This window comes from Cherax quadricarinatus, chromosome 37 (genome assembly GCF_038502225.1).
Source record: "Cherax quadricarinatus isolate ZL_2023a chromosome 37, ASM3850222v1, whole genome shotgun sequence".
Taxonomy (NCBI): domain Eukaryota; kingdom Metazoa; phylum Arthropoda; class Malacostraca; order Decapoda; family Parastacidae; genus Cherax; species Cherax quadricarinatus.
Genome location: NC_091328.1, coordinates 968718 through 991257, shown reverse-complemented (window position 1 = coordinate 991257; position 22540 = coordinate 968718). Strand labels below are relative to the sequence as shown.

General features: G+C 45.4%; 1 protein-coding gene across 1 annotated transcript in view; it reads left to right on the top strand.

Moving 5' to 3' along the window:
- The first annotated feature begins 200 nt into the window (after nt 1-200).
- Nucleotides 201-22540, top strand: part of LOC128704067 (heart- and neural crest derivatives-expressed protein 1) — a 53180-nt gene continuing 30840 nt past the window's right edge. Inside the window, exon 1 of the mRNA XM_070091762.1 lies at nt 201-1678. Coding sequence (XP_069947863.1) covers nt 1109-1678 — 570 coding nt within the window. The 5' untranslated portion in view covers nt 201-1108. The remainder of the gene's footprint in view (nt 1679-22540) is intronic.

Sequence of the window (22540 nt, the reverse complement as noted above, 5' to 3'; positions counted from 1 at the left end):
GTGTGTGTGTGTGTGTGTGTGTGTGTGTGTGTGTGTGTTTGTGTTTGTGTGTGTGTGTGTGTGTTGTGACCATGTCTCCTCTGTGAAATATACCAGTTATTGTCCTCACACCTCAGGTTAACCTGACTACCACTGTTCTTGTTATCTTATCAGCACACTGAGATTCTCCTTGAACCTCCCAACTATGCAGTACTTTCTCCTCCCCGGAACACTCCCTCCTCCTTGGAACACTCCCTCCTCCTTGGAACACTCCCTCCTCCTTGGAACACTCCCTCCTCCTTGGAACACTCCCTCCTCCTTGGAACACTCCCTCCTCCTTGGAACACTCCCTCCTCCTTGGAACACTCCCTCCTCCTTGGAACACTCCCTCCTTCTTGGAACACTCCCCCCTCCCTGGAACACTCCCTCCTCCTCCTTGGAACACTCCCCCCTCCCTGGAACACTCCCTTCTCCCAAGAACTCTCCTCCATATGCACAAATTATTCGAGTTTTCAATTTCCTGAATGTGTGAAGATTTTTAATACATGAAGAGTGCGAGTGTGTTGTTGTTGTTGTTGTTGTGTGAGTGTTGCCGCTCTGAAGGAAGTCATCAGGTTAGCCTGGGCATCATCTAGCAATCAGAGGCGCGCACCGATATGTCGGTGTGTGTCTGTGTTGAGTGTGGGTGTCTGATGTCCTGTCTCCCAGCCCTGGGCTGGGGGGGTTCGTGGGAGGGGTTTAGTTATTAACCAAACACACCTTAGAATTATTCATGTGATGGTGTATAATTTAGCGGGGGTCTCCAGTATGGGAGTAACTTATGGCTTCCTAAGTCAGTGGTGGAGGCGAGTAATCCAGTAAAGTGCGCGGGGAACGGCCACTAATTTACCATAATTGAGTTACAAGTATCATCATTGTCGCCCCATACGTCACGCTGGCGTCCCACCCCATGTCTTACCATTGGCTTGTCCTGGCGGGGAGGAAAATTGTCGGGCGGAGCTTGGCCAGCGAGAGGACCAATGGTGTGCGGGGCGTGGCGTGCCTGGCGCTGAGGTAGTGTGAGGGTATCCTGATGAGGACTGGCACTTGTGCTCGAACATTTGGGCCGTAGAGGTCAGTGCTAGTGAAGATGAGCTTGGTCGGAGGATACTCCATGCCTCAGAGCTACGGCCACACCGCCATGGCGGCCACACCATCCCCTGAGGCACTATACTCACCATATTACTCTCACCCCAGCCCTCCAGGGCAGGCTCTCTACCCTGGCTGGGGCTACACACCTGCGGGATACTCCCCGGGGTATTCTTCCGAAGTAGGGATGTCCTGTCCTGAGTTCGGTGTCTCCGGCGGCTTCGTTGTAGGACCTGGGTCGCCACACGACCTGGGAGGGGATTACACCATAGAGATGGTTGATGGGTGTGGCCGGGTGGTGAAGCGAAGATCGTCAGCCAACAAGAAGGAACGTCGTCGAACTCAGAGTATCAACAACGCATTCGCTGAGCTGCGCGAGTGTATCCCTAACGTTCCTGCAGACACTAAACTCTCCAAGATTAAGACTCTGCGTCTGGCAACCTCCTACATCGCCTACCTCATGGAGGTTCTTCATGCTGAAGATTCCCACCCTGCACCTCCACCACCTCAACCCTTCCGCGCCGACCTGCCGCCCAGACCTAGGGCCAACCCTGCCGCCCACGACGACAAGGTGAGTCTTAGTGCCGCCCATCACCAGTCGTAGTGACACGCCACGAAATGGTGAGTTTTATTGCTGCACATCACCAGTCTTTCCTGCCGCTAGCCAGCGACGACCCAAGGTAAGTTTTAGTGCCGCCCACCGGCCTACCACAGCTCCAACCCTTTTGTGCCGATCGCTCATCCAATTCCCAAGGCAAACTGAGCCACCCAATGCAAGTCTTTGAGCCACCCGTCACCAGTCGTAGTACCGCCAACGACCACATTGTAGGTGTTAGTTCCACCACCAACAAAGTGAATCTTATCGTCGTTCGCTACTAAAATAACACCACTTAAATCCCAGTGTTTATACACTGAGATTAATCTAGCTGTATTCAAATTGGGGCTTGGCTTCCAGACCTTGTGTATATCCATGTTCTCTTGCGCTACCCTTGTAGGATGGACATGACGTGCACAGTAAACTAGCCACTACCATCGTCCATTGGATGGGTATGAGGTGAACAATAAACTAGCCGCTACCATCGTCCATCGGATGGATATGAGGTGTACAATAAACTAGCCACTACCATCCATAGTATGGTTGAGGGGTACAATAAATTAGCCACTACGGAGGCAAAAATCTGGATTAGTCTAATACTGTTTCAGTAGAGATTCTTGATGTTAGTACAGGTAACGTGTGGTGTTAACGGTTCATGTGCATCTCCGTTGCTAGCGCACTCAGCTCAAACATTAAGGTCCGTGGTTCGATCCCCGCTACGGGTGGAAACATTAGGGTTATGTTTCCTTAAGATACCCGCTGTCCCTGTTCACCTAGCAGTAAATAGGTACCTAGGTGTTAGCCTACTGGTGTGGGTCACATCTTGGGGACAAAATTAATGACACTGATGTCGCTATGGTCTGTACGTGTTGTATAATGTACTTGTAGAAATAAATATTATTATTATTATTATTATTATTATTATTATTATTATTATTATTATTATTATTATTCCAAGAGCAAGGCAGTAGCATTAAACGAAAGGCAGCAGCATTGAATATGAGGCAGCAGCACTGAACAAACCTATTAAGACGGGTACAGTCATACAGCTCTCGGGGAATGGGAAATATTCAGGTTTGATCCAAGGAAAGGAGGAGTTGCTCTAATTCTTTATTTCAAAAGCAATTGTGTAGCGTTGGTAGAGGCACACTTCGCGGTACAATGGTGGTTAAGCTGCCTCAACCTGTAACCATTATCTCAGGCTAAGTTCCTCAAGTATTAACTTGAGCGTTACATCAGGCTCGTAAACTTGTACTATTTTCTATGTTGGTCATGTGGTGTGTTGTTCCTTGCATGTGTGCCGTCTGATCCATTAATCAATAGATTAATGGAGTTTAAAGACTATCTACTACACGAGGACCCTAAATCTGCACTCCCTAGACAGGCGTAGAATTAGAGGAGATATGATTAAGGTGTATAAATGGAAAATATAAATGTATAAAAGGGATGTAAATAACGTGCTAAAAGTATCTAACTCACAGCAATGGTTTCAAGTTGGAAAAATTTAGATTTAGAGAGGATATAGCACTGGTCTGATAATAGAGTTGTGGATGAGTGAAACAAACTCCAGAGTAACGTTACTGAAGCTAAAACGTTGAGATATTTTAAAAATAGGTTAGATATATACATGAGTATGTGTGGGTGGATAAATACCTATCTGGAGTATACCTGGAGAGGGTTTCGGGAACAACGCCCCCGCTGCCCGGTCTGTGATCAGGCCTCTTGGTGGATCAGGGTCTGATCAACCAGGCTGTTACTGCTGGTAGCACGCAAACCGACGTACGGTCACAGCCCGGCTAATCAGGTACTAACTTAAGGTACCTGTCCAGCGCCTTCTTGAAGACAGTCAGGAGTCTGCAGGTAATCCACTTTATGTATACTGGGAGACAGTTGAACAGTCTTGGGCCCCTGACACTTATTGTGTAGTGAATTGGACCTGACTGGATTGGGCCGGTAGGTGACTGGGACCTGCCTAACATGGGCCAGTAAGTCTACTGCAGTGCTCTTTTTTTCTTATATTCCTATGGATACTACAGCTACCTGTTATTTCCATACCACCGATTAAATACTTTAATCCTTTAACAAAAATACACCTCTTGGTATATATGTTCCTCACTAATCCCATCAGACTAAGTGAAAGAACAGAGCTTGTCCCCTGTCCCCTACAAGAGGCAGTCGAGTCATGAAGCAGTGGCTGAGGACTACTCTCAGTGTCCATGAGTCATGAAGCAGTGGCTGAGGGCTACTCTCAGTGTCCATGAGTCATGAAGCAGTGGCTGAGGGCTACTCTTAGTGTCCATGAGTCATGAAGCAGTGGCTGAGGACTACTCTCAGTGTCCATGAGTCATGAAGCAGTGGCTGAGGGCTACTCTTAGTGTCCATGAGTCATGAAGCAGTGGCTGAGGACTACTCTCAGTGTCCATGAGTCATGAAGCAGTGGCTGAGGGCTACTCTCAGTGTCCATGAGTCATGAAGCAGTGGCTGAGGGCTACTCTCAGTGTCCATGAGTCATGAAGCAGTGGCTGAGGGCTACTCTCAGTGTCCATGAGTCATGAAGCAGTGGCTGAGGGCTACTCTCAGTGTCCATGAGTCATGAAGCAGTGGCTGAGGGCTACTCTCAGTGTCCATGGGTCAACATGAAGACCACTCTCAGCTTCCCTGGGTCCAGGATCACTACCAAGCATTTACCACCTCAAGAAGTACTTCTAGTGACAGTTCTTTAGGTAACAGATCAAGAAGTACTTTCAATAAATAACAAAAAAGGCACAATACCGTGACTGGAACGATACAACAAGTGCTTCTAGTGTTCAATACAACAGGTTCAGTAGTGAATGGAGACAATGTCAATATGTGAACAGCTGGTGAAAGAGACACATGCAACGGAGTCCTTCATTTGTTCAACGTTCCGCCACACACTGGCATTTTTCAAGTACTGTACTTGAAATTTTTTTTTTTTTTTCAGCGTATTTTAAAGTTTTCTGAAAGCACCTGGTTAATAAAGTGTTGGGTCCAGCAGGAGTTGTGTTGGTTTCTTGCAGCAGCAACACTGAAGGTGGACGTAGTAACTGAGAGGCGGCTACAGTCACTTGATATAACAGATTGCAATGGTACCTATTACAGCAGCATGAAAACTTCTTACACACACACACACACACACACACACACACACACACACACACACACACACACACACACACACACACACACACACACACACACACACACACACGCACACTGCAACCACAATTAGGTGAGTACACACAAGGGGAATCTTAACAGTGTCAGGAATAAAATTAAAGAAGCAAATACTAACTCCACTCTATTTTTTTAAAAAAGTTTTGTGTTGATCAAACTCCATCATCAGTTCTTGAGTGCGTCAAGTAAGAATAAACAACACAGAAGCTACTTTACACAAGCATTGTTCTAGTGAGTCAAGTAACAATAAACAACACAGAAGCTACTTTACACAAGCATTGTTCTAGTGAGTCAAGTAACAATAAACAACACAGAAGCTACTTTACACAAGCATTGTTCTAGTGAGTCAAGTAACAATAAACAGCACAGAAGCTACTTTACACAAGCATTGTTCTAGTGAGTCAAGTAACAATAAACAACACAGAAGCTACTTTACACAAGCATTGTTCTAGTGAGTCAAGTAACAATAAACAACACAGAAGTTACTTTACACAAGCATTGTTCTAGTGAGTCAAGTAACAATAAACAGCACAGAAGCTACTTTACACAAGCATTGTTCTAGTGAGTCAAGTAACAATAAACAACACAGAAGCTACTTTACACAAGCATTGTTCTAGTGAGTCAAGTAACAATAAACAACACAGAAGCTACTTTACACAAGCATTGTTCTAGTGAGTCAAGTAACAATAAACAGCACAGAAGCTACTTTACACAAGCATTGTTCTAGTGAGTCAAGTAACAATAAACAACACAGAAGCTACTTTACACAAACATTGTTCTAGTGAGTCAAGTAACAATAAACAACACAGAAGCTACTTTACACAAGCATTGTTCTAGTGAGTCAAGTAACAATAAACAGCACAGAAGCTACTTTACACAAGCATTGTTCTAGTGAGTCAAGTAACAATAAACAACACAGAAGCTACTTTACACAAGCATTGTTCTAGTGAGTCAAGTAACAATAAACAGCACAGAAGCTACGTTACACAAGCATTGTTCTAGTGAGTCAAGTAACAATAAACAGCGCAGAAGCTACTTTACACAAGCATTGTTCTAGTGAGTCAAGTAACAATAAACAGCACAGAAGCTACTTTACACAAGCATTGTTCTAGTGAGTCAAGTAACAATAAACAGCGCAGAAGCTACTTTACACAAGCATTGTTCTAGTGAGCCAAGTAACAATAAACAGCACAGAAGCTGCTTTACACAAGCATTGTTCTAGTGAGTCAAGTAACAATAAACAACACAGAAGCTACTTTACACAAGCATTGTTCTAGTGCAGTGGTTCCCAAACTTTTTCAGCTTGTTACCCAATTTAACATGCCACATAAAGCATGTTACCCCTTTCACAAAATGTTGTTATTATTGATATATATGGCTAAACGTGAACGTATACAGCTTCGCATACTCTGCTAATCCTAGCAAAACCATTGCAAACGTAAGAACCACACATACATTATATATAAAATTAATAATAGCTACAAATTCACAGTAACAGTGGGTAAATACTAACTATATACTGCACATGGCAGTACACATACATACCAGCTTATGTCTACCTCGGCTGATGCTCACAGATAAACTGACAGTGTGAAATAGAGGCAGCCTCAGGAAGTGAGTGACGCGTACTGGACAGGTCGATCTGGGCTACTGAGTGACTTTTGTCCTGAAGCATACTTGTCAAAATACTTTTGGGTTTCCACACACTTAGCTATATATTTCTTCTTTTCTAATACTGTATATTAGTTTTTGATGTTTATTGTTATTTGGTTTAACTTTATTACTTACTTACTTATTACTTATAATAGGTTTACTTTACAACTTTATATACTAAGACAAAGTTAACAATAATCCTAGTGAGTCAAGTAACAATAAACAACACAGAAGCTACTTTACACAAACATTGTTCTAGTGAGTCAAGTAACAATAAACAACACAGAAGCTACTTTACACAAACATTGTTCTAGTGAGTCAAGTAACAATAAACAACACAGAAGCTGCTTTACACAAACATTGTTCTAGTGAGTCAAGTAACAATAAACAACACAGAAGCTACTTTACACAAACATTGTTCTAGTGAGTCAAGTAACAATAAACAACACAGAAGCTACTTTACACAAACATTGTTCTAGTGAGTCAAGTAACAATAAACAACACAGAAGTTACTTTACACAAACATTGTTCTAGTGAGTCAAGTAACAATAAACAACACAGAAGTTACTTTACACAAACATTGTTCTAGTGAGTCAAGTAACAATAAACAACACAGAAGCTACTTTACACAAACATTGTTCTAGTGAGTCAAGTAACAATAAACAACACAGAAGCTACTTTACACAAACATTGTTCTAGTGAGTCAAGTAACAATAAACAACACAGAAGCTACTTTACACAAACATTGTTCTAGTGAGTCAAGTAACAATAAACAACACAGAAGCTACTTTACACAAGCATTGTTCTAGTGAGTCAAGTAACAATAAACAGCACAGAAGTTACTTTACACAAACATTGTTCTAGTGAGTCAAGTAACAATAAACAACACAGAAGCTACTTTACACAAGCATTGTTCTAGTGAGTCAAGTAACAATAAACAGCACAGAAGTTACTTTACACAAACATTGTTCTAGTGAGTCAAGTAACAATAAACAACACAGAAGCTACTTTACACAAGCATTGTTCTAGTGAGTCAAGTAACAATAAACAGCACAGAAGTTACTTTACACAAGCATTGTTCTAGTGAGTCAAGTAACAATAAACAACACAGAAGTTACTTTACACAAGCATTGTTCTAGTGAGTCAAGTAACAATAAACAACACAGAAGTTACTTTACACAAACATTGTTCTAGTGAGTCAAGTAACAATAAACAACACAGAAGCTACTTTACACAAACATTGTCGTTTGAGTTAAAAATGACGTAAAACATAAAATACACAATTTTAATCTAATATGTTCCAAAGGCGATGTACACTTCACAGTGATGGTGTACACTTCACAGGGACGGTGTACACTTCACAGTGATGGTGTACACTTCACAGTGATGGTGTACACTTCACAGTGATGGTGTACACTTCACAGGGATGGTGTACACTTCACAGTGATGGTGTACACTTCACAGTGATGGTGTACACTTCACAGGGATGGTGTACACTTCACAGGGATGGTGTACACTTCACAGGGATGGTGTACACTTCACAGTGATGGTGTACACTTCACAGTGATGGTGTACACTTCACAGGGATGGTGTACACTTCACAGGGATGGTGTACACTTCACAGGGATGGTGTACACTTCACAGTGATGGTGTACACTTCACAGTGATGGTGTACACTTCACAGGGATGGTGTACACTTCACAGGGATGGTGTACACTTCACAGGGATGGTGTACACTTCACAGGGATGGTGTACACTTCACAGGGATGGTGTACACTTCACAGGGATGGTGTACACTTCACAGGGATGGTGTACACTTCACAGGGATGGTGTACACTTCACAGGGACGGTGTACACTTCACAGGGATGGTGTACACTTCACAGGGACGGTGTACACTTCACAGGGATGGTGTACACTTCACAGGGATGGTGTACACTTCACAGGGACGGTGTATGTGTCTGGGACCAACAGCCGTCATGATGCATAACTGAGTAGTAAGAGTAGACGAGACAAGTGGCAGTGATTCTATTGCATCTGCCAGACTCTGCAACACTTAGTGGTGCCAGACTCTGCAACACTTAGTGGTGCCAGACTCTGCAACACTTGGTGGTGCCAGACTCTGCAACACTTGGTGGTGCCAGACTCTGCAACACTTGGCGGTACCAGACTCTGCAACACTTGGTGGTGCCAGACTCTGCAACACTTGGTGGTGCTAGACTCTGCAACACTTGGTGGTGCTAGACTCTGCAACACTTAGTGGTGCCAGACTCTGCAACACTTAGTGGTGCCAGACTCTGCAACACTTAGTGGTGCCAGACTCTGCAACACTTGGCGGTACCAGACTCTGCAACACTTAGTGGTGCCAGACTCTGCAACACTTAGTGGTGCCAGAGTCTGCAACACTTAGTGGTGCCAGACTCTGCAACACTTAGTGGTGCCAGACTCTTCAACACTTAGTGGTGCCAGACTCTGCAACACTTAGTGGTACCAGACTCTACAACACTTGGTGGTGCCAGACTCTGCAACACTTGGTGGTGCCAGACTCTGCAACACTTGGTGGTGCTAGACTCTGCAACATTTGGTTGTGCCAGGCTCTGCAACACTTGGTGGTGCCAGGCTCTGCAACACTTGGTGGTGCCAGATTCTGCAACACTTAGTGGTACCAGACTCTACAACACTTGGTGGTGCCAGACTCTGCAACACTTAGTGGTGCCAGACTCTGCAACACTTGGTGGTGCCAGACTCTGCAACACTTAGTGGTACCAGACTCTACAACACTTGGTGGTGCCAGACTCTGCAACACTTAGTGGTGCCAGACTCTGCAACACTTGATGGTGCCAGACTCTGCAACACTTGGTGGTGCCAGATTCTGCAACACTTGGTGGTGCCAGACTCTGCAACACTTGGTGGTGCCAGGCTCTGCAACACTTGGTGGTGCCAGATTCTGCAACACTTAGTGGTACCAGACTCTACAACACTTGGTGGTGCCAGACTCTGCAACACTTAGTGGTGCCAGACTCTGCAACACTTGGTGGTGCCAGACTCTGCAACACTTAGTGGTACCAGACTCTACAACACTTGGTGGTGCCAGACTCTGCAACACTTAGTGGTGCCAGACTCTGCAACACTTGATGGTGCCAGACTCTGCAACACTTGGTGGTGCCAGATTCTGCAACACTTGGTGGTGCCAGATTCTGCAACACTTGGTGGTGCCAGATTCTGCAGCACTTGGTGATGTCAGACACTGCAACATATGATGATGCCAAGAGAGTGAGAGAGAGAGAGAGAGAGAGAGAGAGAGAGAGAGAGAGAGAGAGAGAGAGAGAGAGAGAGAGAGAGAGAGAGAGAGAGAGAGAGAGAGAGAGAGAGAGGTGGGGTCAGTAAGTTCAGGAGATGCACTAACAACGCCTCAAGGGACAAGAAGTTCTAATGAGCTGTTTTGCTTATTCCCCTCCACCTTCTCACCTTCCCCTCTCCACCTTCTCCTCACCTTCCCCCCTCCACCTTCTTCTCATCTCCCCCCTCCATCTTCCCCCTCCACCTTCTCCTCTTCACCTCTTCCCTCCCTCCTAATACTATATCTCTTCTATTACATTTCTTTCTCTACATCCTTCACTCCTACTTCTTTCCCTCTACACTATTTAATTTTTTTTCACTTTACACTTTTTACCCACTTGTGCCTATCCTTCTATACTCTTAATCCTATAACTTTTCCTTGACACTCTTGTTTCTACACTCTACCAGTCTTGTGTATGTCAGACACTTTGGCTCAGCTCTTGGTCAATGCATCCCCTGTAGGCAGCTGTGTTCTTCATATTAGTGTTCGGGTTATACGTCCTCCTCCATCATGTTTCCTCCATCCTGGTTGTGTAGGTGTGTATTTGACAAGTTGTAATCACTAATTTTGTGTGTTACAGCTGCTGACTCTTAAACAGTCATTGACTAGCACTGACTTCTTGGATTAAGAGGCACGTAAGTTCCCTCATCTTCCTTTTGCTCACACCTCTACAACACAATTGTCATCAAAGATTTGTTAAAATATACAATGAATTAAAAAAAATCCTGGACTTCACCTTACGAAACAGACAAAGGAAATGCGATAGTAATTATAGACAAGGTAGATTATAGTGGAAAAATGAACATGTTGTTAGAAGACAGAGGAACTTACGTGACTCTTAAAGTTCGCCGCCGAATCGGCTAGTTTATTTTCCATCTTATATACGTCCTCTGTGTGATATGTTAAGATATCTTATTAAGCATATATCCTAAATTTACTTACACGAGATAAGACAATTGTATATATAAATCTAACTGTTAACCTTCTTGGTACCTAGTAGGTATTACTATTGTGTATCCACATGCTCTTGCGCTACTCTTCACTGGAGCTATAAAACTCTAAAAATCCCGTGGAGAGGCAACGCAAGATCATCTGGACACACAAAAGGCCTAGGAACTGGACCCAAAAGAGTTAACACGGGTTACCTTAACTTCGTCACTAGTTCCCTCAGCTCCAGCACTAGTTCCCTTAGCTCCAACATTAATTTATTAACCTATTATCGAGCATGTAACCATGCTTGATAAGTTGTGGATTTCCTGCTGGTGCTGCTTGTACCAGGTCGGACATATATTGTGTAGTGAGCTGAAACATTCTTTATTTACTTCCTTGAAGACATTCCTTACATTTACGAGTCTGACACATTCCCCCGGGTGTATATCTGGTCACATATTCCATGTGAATTTAGTATTTTTTTACTTGCTTCTCCTTCATCGTCTTGTCAGTTAATCTGATCTTCGTCTCTGCACCTTAAAATCTTGCATAAGCTTCCTCTTCTTTTGTCTCAACTCCAACATCCATTTTCCCGATTTAGATTTTATGGATTTTTTTTCCGCCGAAGTGGCTAGTTTATTGTGCACCTCATGTCCATCCTGTGGATGGTAGTGGCTAGTTTATTGTTCACCTCATATCCATCCTGTGGATACACGATAGGTCTAGGAACTAGGCCACAAACAGCTAACATGAGCAAATCTGGATATCCTCTGGCATTCTTAAAGTTTAAATTTCATGTTTTTCAGTCTCGGTTTCTTTCCATTTTATTCTCAATAGATTCAACAAATTAGCAACCACAATGTGTGTGTGTGTGTACTCACCTAGTTGTACTCACCTAGTTGTACTCACCTAGTTGTACTCACCTAGTTGTACTCGCCTAGTTATGGTTGCAAGGGTCGATTCACAACTCCTGGCCCCGCCTCTTCGCTGGCCGCTACTGGGTCACTTTTCCCGCTCCATGAGCTTTATCATACCTCTTCTTAAAGCTATGTATGGATCCTGCCTCCACTACATAACTTTCCAGACTATTCCACTTCCCGACAACTCTGTGACTAAAATACTTCCTAATATCCCTGTGATTCATCTGAGTCTTCAACTTCCAACTGTGAACCCTTGTTGCTGTGTTCCATCTCTGGAACATCCTGTCTCTGTCCACCATGTCGATTCCGCTCAGTATTTTGTATGTCGTTATCATATATACCCTATCTCTCCTGTCCTCCAGTGTCTTCAGGTCGATTTCTCTTAACCTCTCCTCGTAGGACATGCCCCTCAACTCCGGGACCAGTCTAGTTGCAAACCTTTACACTTTTTCTAGTTTCCTGACGCGCTTGGCTAGGTGTGGGTTCCAAACTGGTGCCGCATACTCCAATATAGGCCTAACGTACACAGTGTACAGGGTCCTGAATGAATGTGTGTGTGTGTGCTTAGGATCCCTAGCTGGAACACACGACTTAAGGTCCACCTCAGCTCTCAGACACAACACTTAAGGCCCACTTCAGCTCTCAGACACAACACTTAAGGTCCACCTCAGCTCTCAGACACGACACTTAAGGTCCACCTCAGCTCTCAGACACAACACTTAAGGTCCACCTCAGCTCTCAGACACAACACTTAATGTCCACCTCAGCTCTCAGACACAACACTTATGGCCCACTTCAGCTCTCAGACACAACACTTAAGGTCCACCTCAGCTCTCAGACACGACACTTAAGGTCCACCTCAGCTCTCAGACACAACACTTAAGGTCCACCTCAGCTCTCAGACACAACACTTAATGTCCACCTCAGCTCTCAGACACAACACTTAAGGTCCACCTCAGCTCTCAGACACAACACTTAAGGTCCACCTCAGCTCTCAGACACGACATTTAAGGTCCACCTCAGCTCTCAGACACGACACTTAAGGTCCACCTCAGCTCTCAGACACGACACTTAAGGTCCACCTCAGCTCTCAGACACAACACTTAAGGTCCACCTCAGCTCTCAGACACGACACTTAAGGTCCACCTCAGCTCTCAGACACGACACTTAAGGTCCACCTCAGCTCTCAGACACAACACTTAAGGTCCACCTCAGCTCTCAGACACGACACTTAAGGCCCACTTCAGCTCTCAGACACGACACTTAAGGTCCACCTCAGCTCTCAGACACGACACTTAAGGTCCACCTCAGCTCTCAGACACGACACTTAAGGTCCACCTCAGCTCTCAGACACGACACTTAAGGTCCACCTCAGCTCTCAGACACGACACTTAAGGTCCACCTCAGCTCTCAGACACGACACTTAAGGCCCACCTCAGCTCTCAGACACGACACTTAAGGTCCACCTCAGCTCTCAGACACGACACTTAAGGTCCACCTCAGCTCTCAGACACGACACTTAAGGTCCACCTCAGCTCTCAGACACGACACTTAAGGTCCACCTCAGCTCTCAGACACGACACTTAAGGTCCACCTCAGCTCTCAGACACGACACTTAAGGTCCACCTCAGCTCTCAGACATGACACTTAAGGCCCACTTCAGCTCTCAGACACGACACTTAAGGTCCACCTCAGCTCTCAGTCACGACACTTAAGGTCCACCTCAGCTCTCAGACACAACACTTAAGGTCCACCTCAGCTCTCAGACACGACACTTAAGGCCCACTTCAGCTCTCAGACACGACACTTAAGGTCCACCTCAGCTCTCAGACACGACACTTAAGGTTCACCTCAGCTCTCAGACACAACACAGAGAAAAAAACATTAAATCCGGACGAAGGAAGGAGACGATCCTTAGTATTAAGAAACAAAAGGGAAGTTGAGGGGTTAGTCCCTTAGGAACAAAAGGGGGAGAAATGGAGTGGGGGTTTGGGGAGGGAGGCTGGGGTGGGACAGACAACCCCTTCATAAAGTAATCCACAGTTGGTCCACTGGACCACTTACTGTATTCCTTTACTGCTCTCTCTCTCTCTCTCTCTCTCTCTCTCTCACACACACACACAGAGGATGTTCCAGAGATGGGACACAGAAACAAGGGGTCACAATAGGAAGCTGAAGACTCAGATGAGTCAAAGGGATGTTAGGAAGTATTTCTTCAGTCATAGAGTAGTTAGGAAGTGGAATAGTCTGGCAAGCGATGTAGTGGAGGCAGGAACTATACATAGTTTTAAGACGAGGTATGATAAAGCTCATGGAGCAGGGGAAGAAAGGACCTAGCAGCGGTCGGTGAAGAGGCGGGGCCAGGAGCTGAGTCTCGACCCCTGCAACCACAATTAGGTGAGTACAATTACGTGAGTACACACACACACACACACACACATTCAGGACCCTGTACACCGTGTATGTTAGGCCCATATTGGAGTATGCGGCACCAGTTTGGAACCCACACCTAGCCAAGCACGTGAAGAAACTAGAGAAAGTGCAAAGGTTTGCAACAAGACTAGTCCCAGAGCTAAGAGGTATGTCCTACGAGGAGAGGTTAAGGGAAATCAACCTGACGACACTGGAGGACAGGAGAGATAGGGGGGACATGATAACGACATACAAAATACTGAGAGGAATTGACAAGGTGGACAAAGACAGGATGTTCCAGAGATTGGACACAGTAACAAGGGGACACAGTTGGAAGCTGAAGACACAGATGAATCACAGGGATGTTAGGAAGTATTTCTTCAGCCACAGAGTAGTCAGTAAGTGGAATAGTTTGGGAAGCGATGTAGTGGAGGCAGGATCCATACATAGCTTTAAGCAGAGGTATGATAAAGCTCACGGCTCAGGGAGAGTGACCTAGTAGCGATCAGTGAAGAGGCGGGGCCAGGAGCTCGGACTCGACCCCCGCAACCTCAACTAGGTGAGTACAACTAGGTGAGTACACAGACACACGCACAGACACACACAGACACACACACACACACACACACACACACACAGTGGTAGAGGCAAACTCAATACACAGTTTCAAGAGTAGATATAATAAGGCCCAAGATGCCAGTAGTCAGTGATGCTGATCAAAGTAGTCTAAGAGGCGGAGCCAGGAGCTGAGTCTCGACTAGGGTAAATACAACTTGACGATACACACACACACACACACACACACACACACACACACACACACACACTCACACGTGGGGCGGCGCCCCCGGGATGAAGGGTAATGACAGGTAATCACCCCTCGCAGGTGTCACTGAGCTCCTCCCAGTCACAAATTATCAAGCAATTAGCGAGCTTCCTGGCAGGTGTTTCACCTGGCCAGCACCCTTCACCCAGCCAAATATAGTGAGTAAAAAACCTCTACAAGACTGTGTGGAGGACAGTGTGCGGGAAGGAGGAATCCTTGACCTCAGGTTATTAGCAGTTGTTAACTGTCTCACTGACTGTATGGTTAGTTACAGTTATTAACTCTCTGACTGGCTGTATGGCTAGTTACAGTTCAATGTGTGAAGACATCTGCCTTACCTGCGGACAGACAGATGGACGGGGGAGCAACCATGCAGGTAGGTGGGTGAAGAGTTTGGCAGTTTGGTGGGTGGATGGGTGGGTGGGTGGTGAAGCAGGGAGGTTAATCAAGAAGAATGCAGTAGTACAGTTTGGTTCACTGGTGTTTTCTAAACATTGTATCATCTTCGTAACTATAATTAAACAATACTCCTCTAGAATACACTTGTATGAGTGTTGAGTTGGTCTTCAAATATTATCCACTTTCTCTGAATATATTTTTTTCTGAATGTGACCAGTTACTATCCAAAATTAAATTCTTCGTTTTTTTCTACAATAAAACTTAAGAGTATCAACTTTGTTGGTTCTTAGCGAAGCACCGGGCGCTTCCATATTATCCAATAATAATATACAAATATCCCGCACCTGGGAGAGGGAAGCTACGATGTTTCAGTTCACTTGAACCATTTACAAAGTCACACTAACATAAAAGAGTGAGTGAGCCAGTATACACAGGCGAGGGTGACAAGGACGGCACCAAGAGAGGGAGAAACAGAAGCAGTGCCAGTAGAAAGTAGGGAGAGTAGTTTTTGGCACAAGAGAGAAAGAGGAGTGAAGGGTGAAGGGAGACAAAAGTAATAGTAGTAGCAATAGTAGTAGCAATAGTAGTAGAAATGGAGTTGTGGTTGTAGAAGTAGTAAAAGTAAGGTCAGTCTAAGGACAAGAAAAAGGAGCAAGGGGTAGGACCAAAAACACAGGGGGTAAAAAACTGAAGGGCAGAACACACAAAGGCAGAAAAAATGAAAACAAAGAAAGAAAAAGGAAAAGAAAATAGGAAAGAAGAGGTAGGGGAAGGAGGAAAGGGAAGGATCAGTTCAAGTCACGAGTGTTCTGAAAATTCGAGCATTTAACAATGTAATGAGAATGGAAGACATCTACAGAGACAAAGCCACGACTACCTGGAGGTTACCTGGAGGTTATTCCGGGGATCAACGCCCCCGCGGCCCGGTCCATGACCAGGCCTCCCGATGGATCAGGGCCTGATCAACTAGGCTGTTACTGCTGGCCGCACGCAGTCCAACGTACGAGCCACAGCCCGGCTGATCCGGCACTGACTTTAGGTATCTGTCCAGCTCTCTCTTGAAGGCAGCCAGGGGTTTATTGGCAATTCCCCTAATGCTTGATGGGAGGCTGTTGAACAGTTTTGGGCCCCGGACACTTATGGTGTTTTCCCTTAGTGTACCCATGGCGCCCCTACTTTTTATTGGCGGCATTTTGCATCGCCTGCCCAGTCTTTTACTTTCGTAGGGAGTGATTTCTGTGTGCAGATTTGGGACCATTCCTTCCAAGATTTTTCAAGTGTAGATTATGATATATCTCTCCCTCCTGCGTTCCAACGAGTACAAGTCAAGTGTTTCCAAGCGTTCCCAGTAGTTAAGGTGCTTGACAGAACTTATACGTGCAGTAAAGGATCTCTGTACACTCTCTAGATCTGCGATTTCACCTACTTTGAATGGATATGTTAATGTACAGCAGTATTCCAGCCTAGAGAGAACAAGTGATTTGAAAAGGATCATCATGGGCTTGGCATCTCTCGTTTTGAAAGTTCTCATTATCCATCCTATCATTTTCTTTGCACGTGCGATCGTGGCACTGTTGTGATCCTTGAAAGTGAGATCCTCAGACATTACTACTCCCAGGTCCCTTACATTATTTTTCCGCTCTATTGTATGGCCGGAGTCAGTAGTATACTATGTTCTAGTTATTATCTCCTCCAGTTTTCCATAACGGAGTAGTTGGAATTTGTCCTCATTGAACATCATATTGTTTACCGTTGCCCACTGGAAAACTAAGATTCATACAAGGAAAGTTGTGTATAACGGATGATTCAACAAGACGGCGACTGTGAAGATTAGAAGTAGGGTGAACAGTTTTAGAAGAGGACCAGTCAATAGGATGACTGTGATCTCTAGGATGATAGAAAAAAACATTATTGGTGTCAGCAAGTCTAACACTTTTTTGTGTTCTTTGAGTCTGTCAGAAAGAGAGCGGCCAGTTTCTCCAAAGTATTGAAGAGGGCAAGAGGAGCATGAAATCGAGTAGACACCAGGTGCCATCTATAACAGGAGAGGTACGAACTAGATTCCTGTGAAGGTTGTTAGTTTGGCGAAAAGTAAGTTTGATGTCTATACTCGGGTTATATGTGTATTGTATTTTGTCGGGGTTTATTAATTAGGAGAGTTAGTAATCCAGGATAGCCCAAGTCCAACAGTACGGCTTATTTCTGTGTTTAAGCCTTCTCCCCTAGAGTCTGGGACCAGGCCAGGGGGACAGTGACCTCCGGAAGCAACTCCAGGTAATGTGCCTCTTTGTTGCTGGGTAAATATTGATTGCAGGTGTAGGAACACTAATTTGCAGGACTCGCCGTGTCCGTCGAGTGTGACCTCTGTCTTGCCTGAAGGTATGTTAGTTTCTCGAGTTAAGACCCACACATAGAGGTGACTAATCCAAGAGATTTTTTAGACCTAGAGATCAAGACCTCACACTCTGCATAAGTGACACGTCTGAAGACTCGTTAGTAAGTACGTAAGCAGATTAGGATATCACACACGTAACAAGTCTGAGGACTCGTTACTTCTGCAGGTTAAGACCTTCCCCTTTTCCTTCTCCCATTCCCCCAAACACACACCTGGCACACGCGACAAAGATTTCACAGTTATCTGAGCCTCTGACAGTCGCTGTATTAGCAACCGGATCAGCCGACGACAGGAACTCATTAGCACGTTGCTGAGGACGCTACAACTGCTTCTGCTGAGACAGTATCGCCGAAGCAACTTTTCTGGGTAACCTGAGCAGCCAGGCTCAGCAACCTTCTCCTCCTCCTTCTCCTCAAACGACAAAAAAAATCGTCCTTGTGTGTCGAGTTACATAAACAAACTGTCGAGCCGAGGGCGTGCGGTTATAGGGAGTGAGGTAGGGAGAGAGAGAGCGGGAGAGATGGAGGAGTAGAGGGAGGGAGGGAGGGAGGGAAAGAAAGAAGGGTGTGGAGAGAGGTTTGGTGGTTCTCATTGTAAAGGTCCGGGTGGTGACCTGACCACAAAACCATGTGCTCTTCCTCACCTTCCAAAAAATATACCAGACTTAATAATAAGCAAATACCCTAAATTTGCTTGCAACAGGTAAGACATAATATGTAGACCTAGGCCTAGTTCCCAGACTTTTTGTACATCCAAACGCTGTTACACTACCGTCCACATCATGGATATGAGGTGCGCAATACGCTCGCAGTTACGGAGGCAAATCTAAAAATTGTAAAAATGAAGACTAAAGGTACTATAAATGTTCACCTTACGCACTTGACTTGTACTCACTAGAGCGCAGGCGAGAGAGATATATCATAATCTACACCTGGAAGATTCTGGAGGGACTGGTCCCTAGTATACACACAGCAATCACTCCATACGAAAGCAAAAGACTTGGCAGGCGATGCAACATACCCTCAGTAAAAAGTAGGGGCGTCACTGGTACACTAAGAGAAAACGCAATAAGTGTCCGGGGCCCAAGACTGTTCAACAGCCTCCCACCAGCAATAAGAGGCATTACGGGAAGACCCCTGGTTGTCTTCAAGAGGGAGCTGGACAGATACTTAAAGACGGCGCCTGATCAGCCGGGCTGTGGTTCGTACGTTGGATTGCGTGCGGCCAGCAGTAACAGCCTCGTTGATCAGGCCCTGATCCACCGGGAGGCCTGGTCGTGGACCGGGCTGCGGGGGCGTTCACCCTCGGAATGTCCTCCAGGTAGACTCCAGGTAGACAAGAGAAGGAAGGTGATAACATATACATTAATAAACGTGAAAAGGGAGACCAGCAACACGAAGAACTAAGAATACGGAGAACAAGAAGAACTAGAAACACGGAGAAGAAAAACCAGAAACAAGGAGAAGAGGAACCGGGAACATGGGAAACAAGAAGTAGCAGAAACACTGAGAACGAGAGGAACCAGGAACACGGGGAACAAAGAAACCCTTAGAACAAGAGGAATCAGGAACATGGAGAACTTGAAGAAATACCTTGGAACTGCATAAACAGCGACACAAAAGGAACATTAACAAACTTGTTAGGAGTCTTTGATTCGAATGAAATCTAAGAAACATTTGATTTTGCCACCGAAGTAGAGCCCTTATCCATCCTGTGGATGGTAGTGGCTAGTTTATTGTACACTCCTTATCCATCCTGTGGATGGTAGTGGCTAGTTATTGTGCACTCCTTATCCATCCTGTGGATGGTAGTGGCTAGTTATTGTGCACTCCTTATCCATCCTGTGGGTGGTAGTGGCTAGTTATTGTGCACTCCTTATCCATCCTGTGGATGGTAGTGGCTAGTTATTGTGCACTCCCTATTCATCCTGTGGGTAGTAGTGGCTAGTTATTGTGAACTCCCTATCCATCCTGTGGATGGTAGTGGCTAGTTATTCTGCACTCCTTAACCATCCTGTGGGTGGTAGTGGCTAGTTATTGTGCACTCCTTATCCATCCTGTGGATGGTAGTGGCTAGTTATTGTACACTCCCTATTCATCCTGTGGGTAGTAGTGGCTAGTTATTGTGCACTCCCTATCCATCCTGTGGATGGTAGTGGCTAGTTATTCTGCACTCCTTAACCATCCTGTGGGTGGTAGTGGCTAGTTATTGTGCACTCCTTATCCATCCTGTGGGTGGTAGTGGCTAGTTATTGTGCACTCCTTATCCATCCTGTGGATGGTAGTGGCTAGTTATTCTGCACTCCTTATCCATCCTGTGGATGGTAGTGGCTAGTTATTGTGCACTCCTTATCCATCCTGTGGGTGGTAGTGGCTAGTTTATTGTGCACTCCCTATCCATCCTGTGGGTGGTAGTGGCTAGTTATTGTGCACTCCCTATCCATCCTGTGGGTGGTAGTGGCTAGTTTATTGTGCACTCCCTATCCATCCTGTGGATGTAGTGGCTAGTTTATTGTGCAAGAGAATATGGATATACAAAAGGCCTGAAAAACTAGTAAAAGGCTTTTTAACCAAATAAATATAAATAACGTTCCCTTCCTTGGATCAAACCTGACTACCTCCATTTTTGCATATGCTGTATGACCCTTACGGGTTTAGTGCTTTCCCACAACTCTAATGTAGAAGTGGAGATATGGTGATGGCATCCAAGGTGTGGGTACACTGATCGTGTTGACATGATTGTCACCCCTCCAACCCCCCAGAGTGCGGCTTAGGGGTTCGAACTAGCATGGTACAGTAGCGCACTGGCTTGCTAGTGTTACACCTGGCTTGCTAGTGTTACACCTGGCTTGCTAGTGTTACACCTGGCTTGCTAGTGTTACACCTGGCTTGCTAGTGTTACACCTGGCTTGTCAGCTGTTCAGACTCCACCCCGTTCAGTAAGGCAACACTTGACTACCTCAGCAGGTAATGGAATTTCTTACACACAACATATAACATTCCAACAGGGACAGCAGAGGCAGAAAGAGCAGCAGGGATAGCAAAAGTAGCAGAGGCAGCAGGGATATAAGGAAACTTACCCAAATATAGAACGGTTGCCCGTTGGGTGAGGTAGAGGGGATGTGGTTTGGTGAGATGGAGTGGGTTGGCACCATGGGTGACCCACAACCACCTGTGGTCACCTCAGGTCATTACACCACATTAGGTCTCGCCACATACTCTTATTACCCACTAGCACAACTAATGACCTCTCTCATTACTGCCATGTTGTTGTACTCTCTCTCTCTCTCTCTCTCTCTCTCTCTCTCTCTCTCTCTCTCTCTCTCTCTCTCTCTCTCTCTCTCTCTCTCTCTCTCTCTCTCCCTCTCCCTCTCTCTCTCTCTCTCTCTCTCTCTCTCTCTCTCTCTCTCTCTCTCTCTCTCTCTCTCTCTCTCTCTCTCTCTCTCTCTCTCTCTCTCTCTCTCTCCCTCTCTCTCTCTCTCTCTCTCTCTCTCTCTCTCTCTCTCTCTCTCTCTCTCTCTCTCTCTCTCTCTCTCTCTCTCTCCACCAAGCAAGTCTCAACCAGGAGCCAATCCTCTGATCATTACATTTTTATGGATGGCAACACGATTTCTCCACACGCTTTTTATGGACGGTGGATCGAGCTTACAAGAAAGGTGAGGCAGGAGGCAGTAGGTGACTTGTATCACCTCGATGCTCAGACAACTCACGAAGTAGTTAATTACAATTTTTATTAGATGGGTAATATAACAGAAAGGTACTGGAAGATAGCAGAGACCAACAGAACAGAGAGAAGAGAAGAGAAAATAACAAGAGGGAGAGGAGAGGGAGAAGGGATAAACAATAACAAGAGGGAGGGAAGGAGAGGGTGACAAGAGAGGCGGTGAGACAATAACTAAGAGACTGGTGTTGTGTCCTGAGGCATTTCCCGCGGTGCAGGCATCAGGTATGTTGCCTGGCAGGTACAGTCCCGCCGGCATGATAGGATGGGCACAGGTGGGTGAGGGTAGGGTGGACACAGGTGGGTAAGGGCAGGGTGAAGGTAGGGTGGGCACAGGTGGGTAAGGGTAGGGTGAGCAGCAGCAGCAACAAAGTGACCAGTTTCCGGACGAATGTACAGGTGGTGAGGCTCCTCCGGAAATTGGAAGTGACGTTAGAGGAGGCTGCAGGTGTCTTGAAGATGGCTTGTTAACCTGGGGAGAGAGAGAGAGAGAGAGAGAGAGAGAGAGAGAGAGAGAGAGAGAGAGAGAGAGAGAGAGAGAGAGAGAGAGGGGGGGAGGGAGGGAGAGAGAGAGATGGAGAGAGAGAGAAGGATAAGAGATAATGAAACTAGGAAAGTAATGAAGTAATTAAGGATAATGTGAGACTTTGGAAAGTATTGCATATAATTTGAATTCAATATGGCGAGAATTTTGTTATGGTTTATCATCCGTCTCTCACCAAGGTAAAGTGGCTAAAATAAATAGTGATGATAGACTCAGCTGTGGTGGGCAGCATCTGCCACAGATGATTACAGTCCAAAGTGATTCTGGCAAAAACTGCGTCACATAATGTAATGCACGTTTGGTATTGCCCATACGTTCACATAACTTTAACCAGAAGATGTTTTGTGTTGCCCGTACACCTAACCTTGACCGGAAGAGATCACAGTGCCTGACACTAGTGCTTTCAGCTCTCTGAGTGTCTCTGCTGGAAGAGATCACAGTGCCTGACACTAGTGCTTTCAGCTCTCTGAGTGTCTCTGCTAGAAGAAATCACAGTGCCTGACACT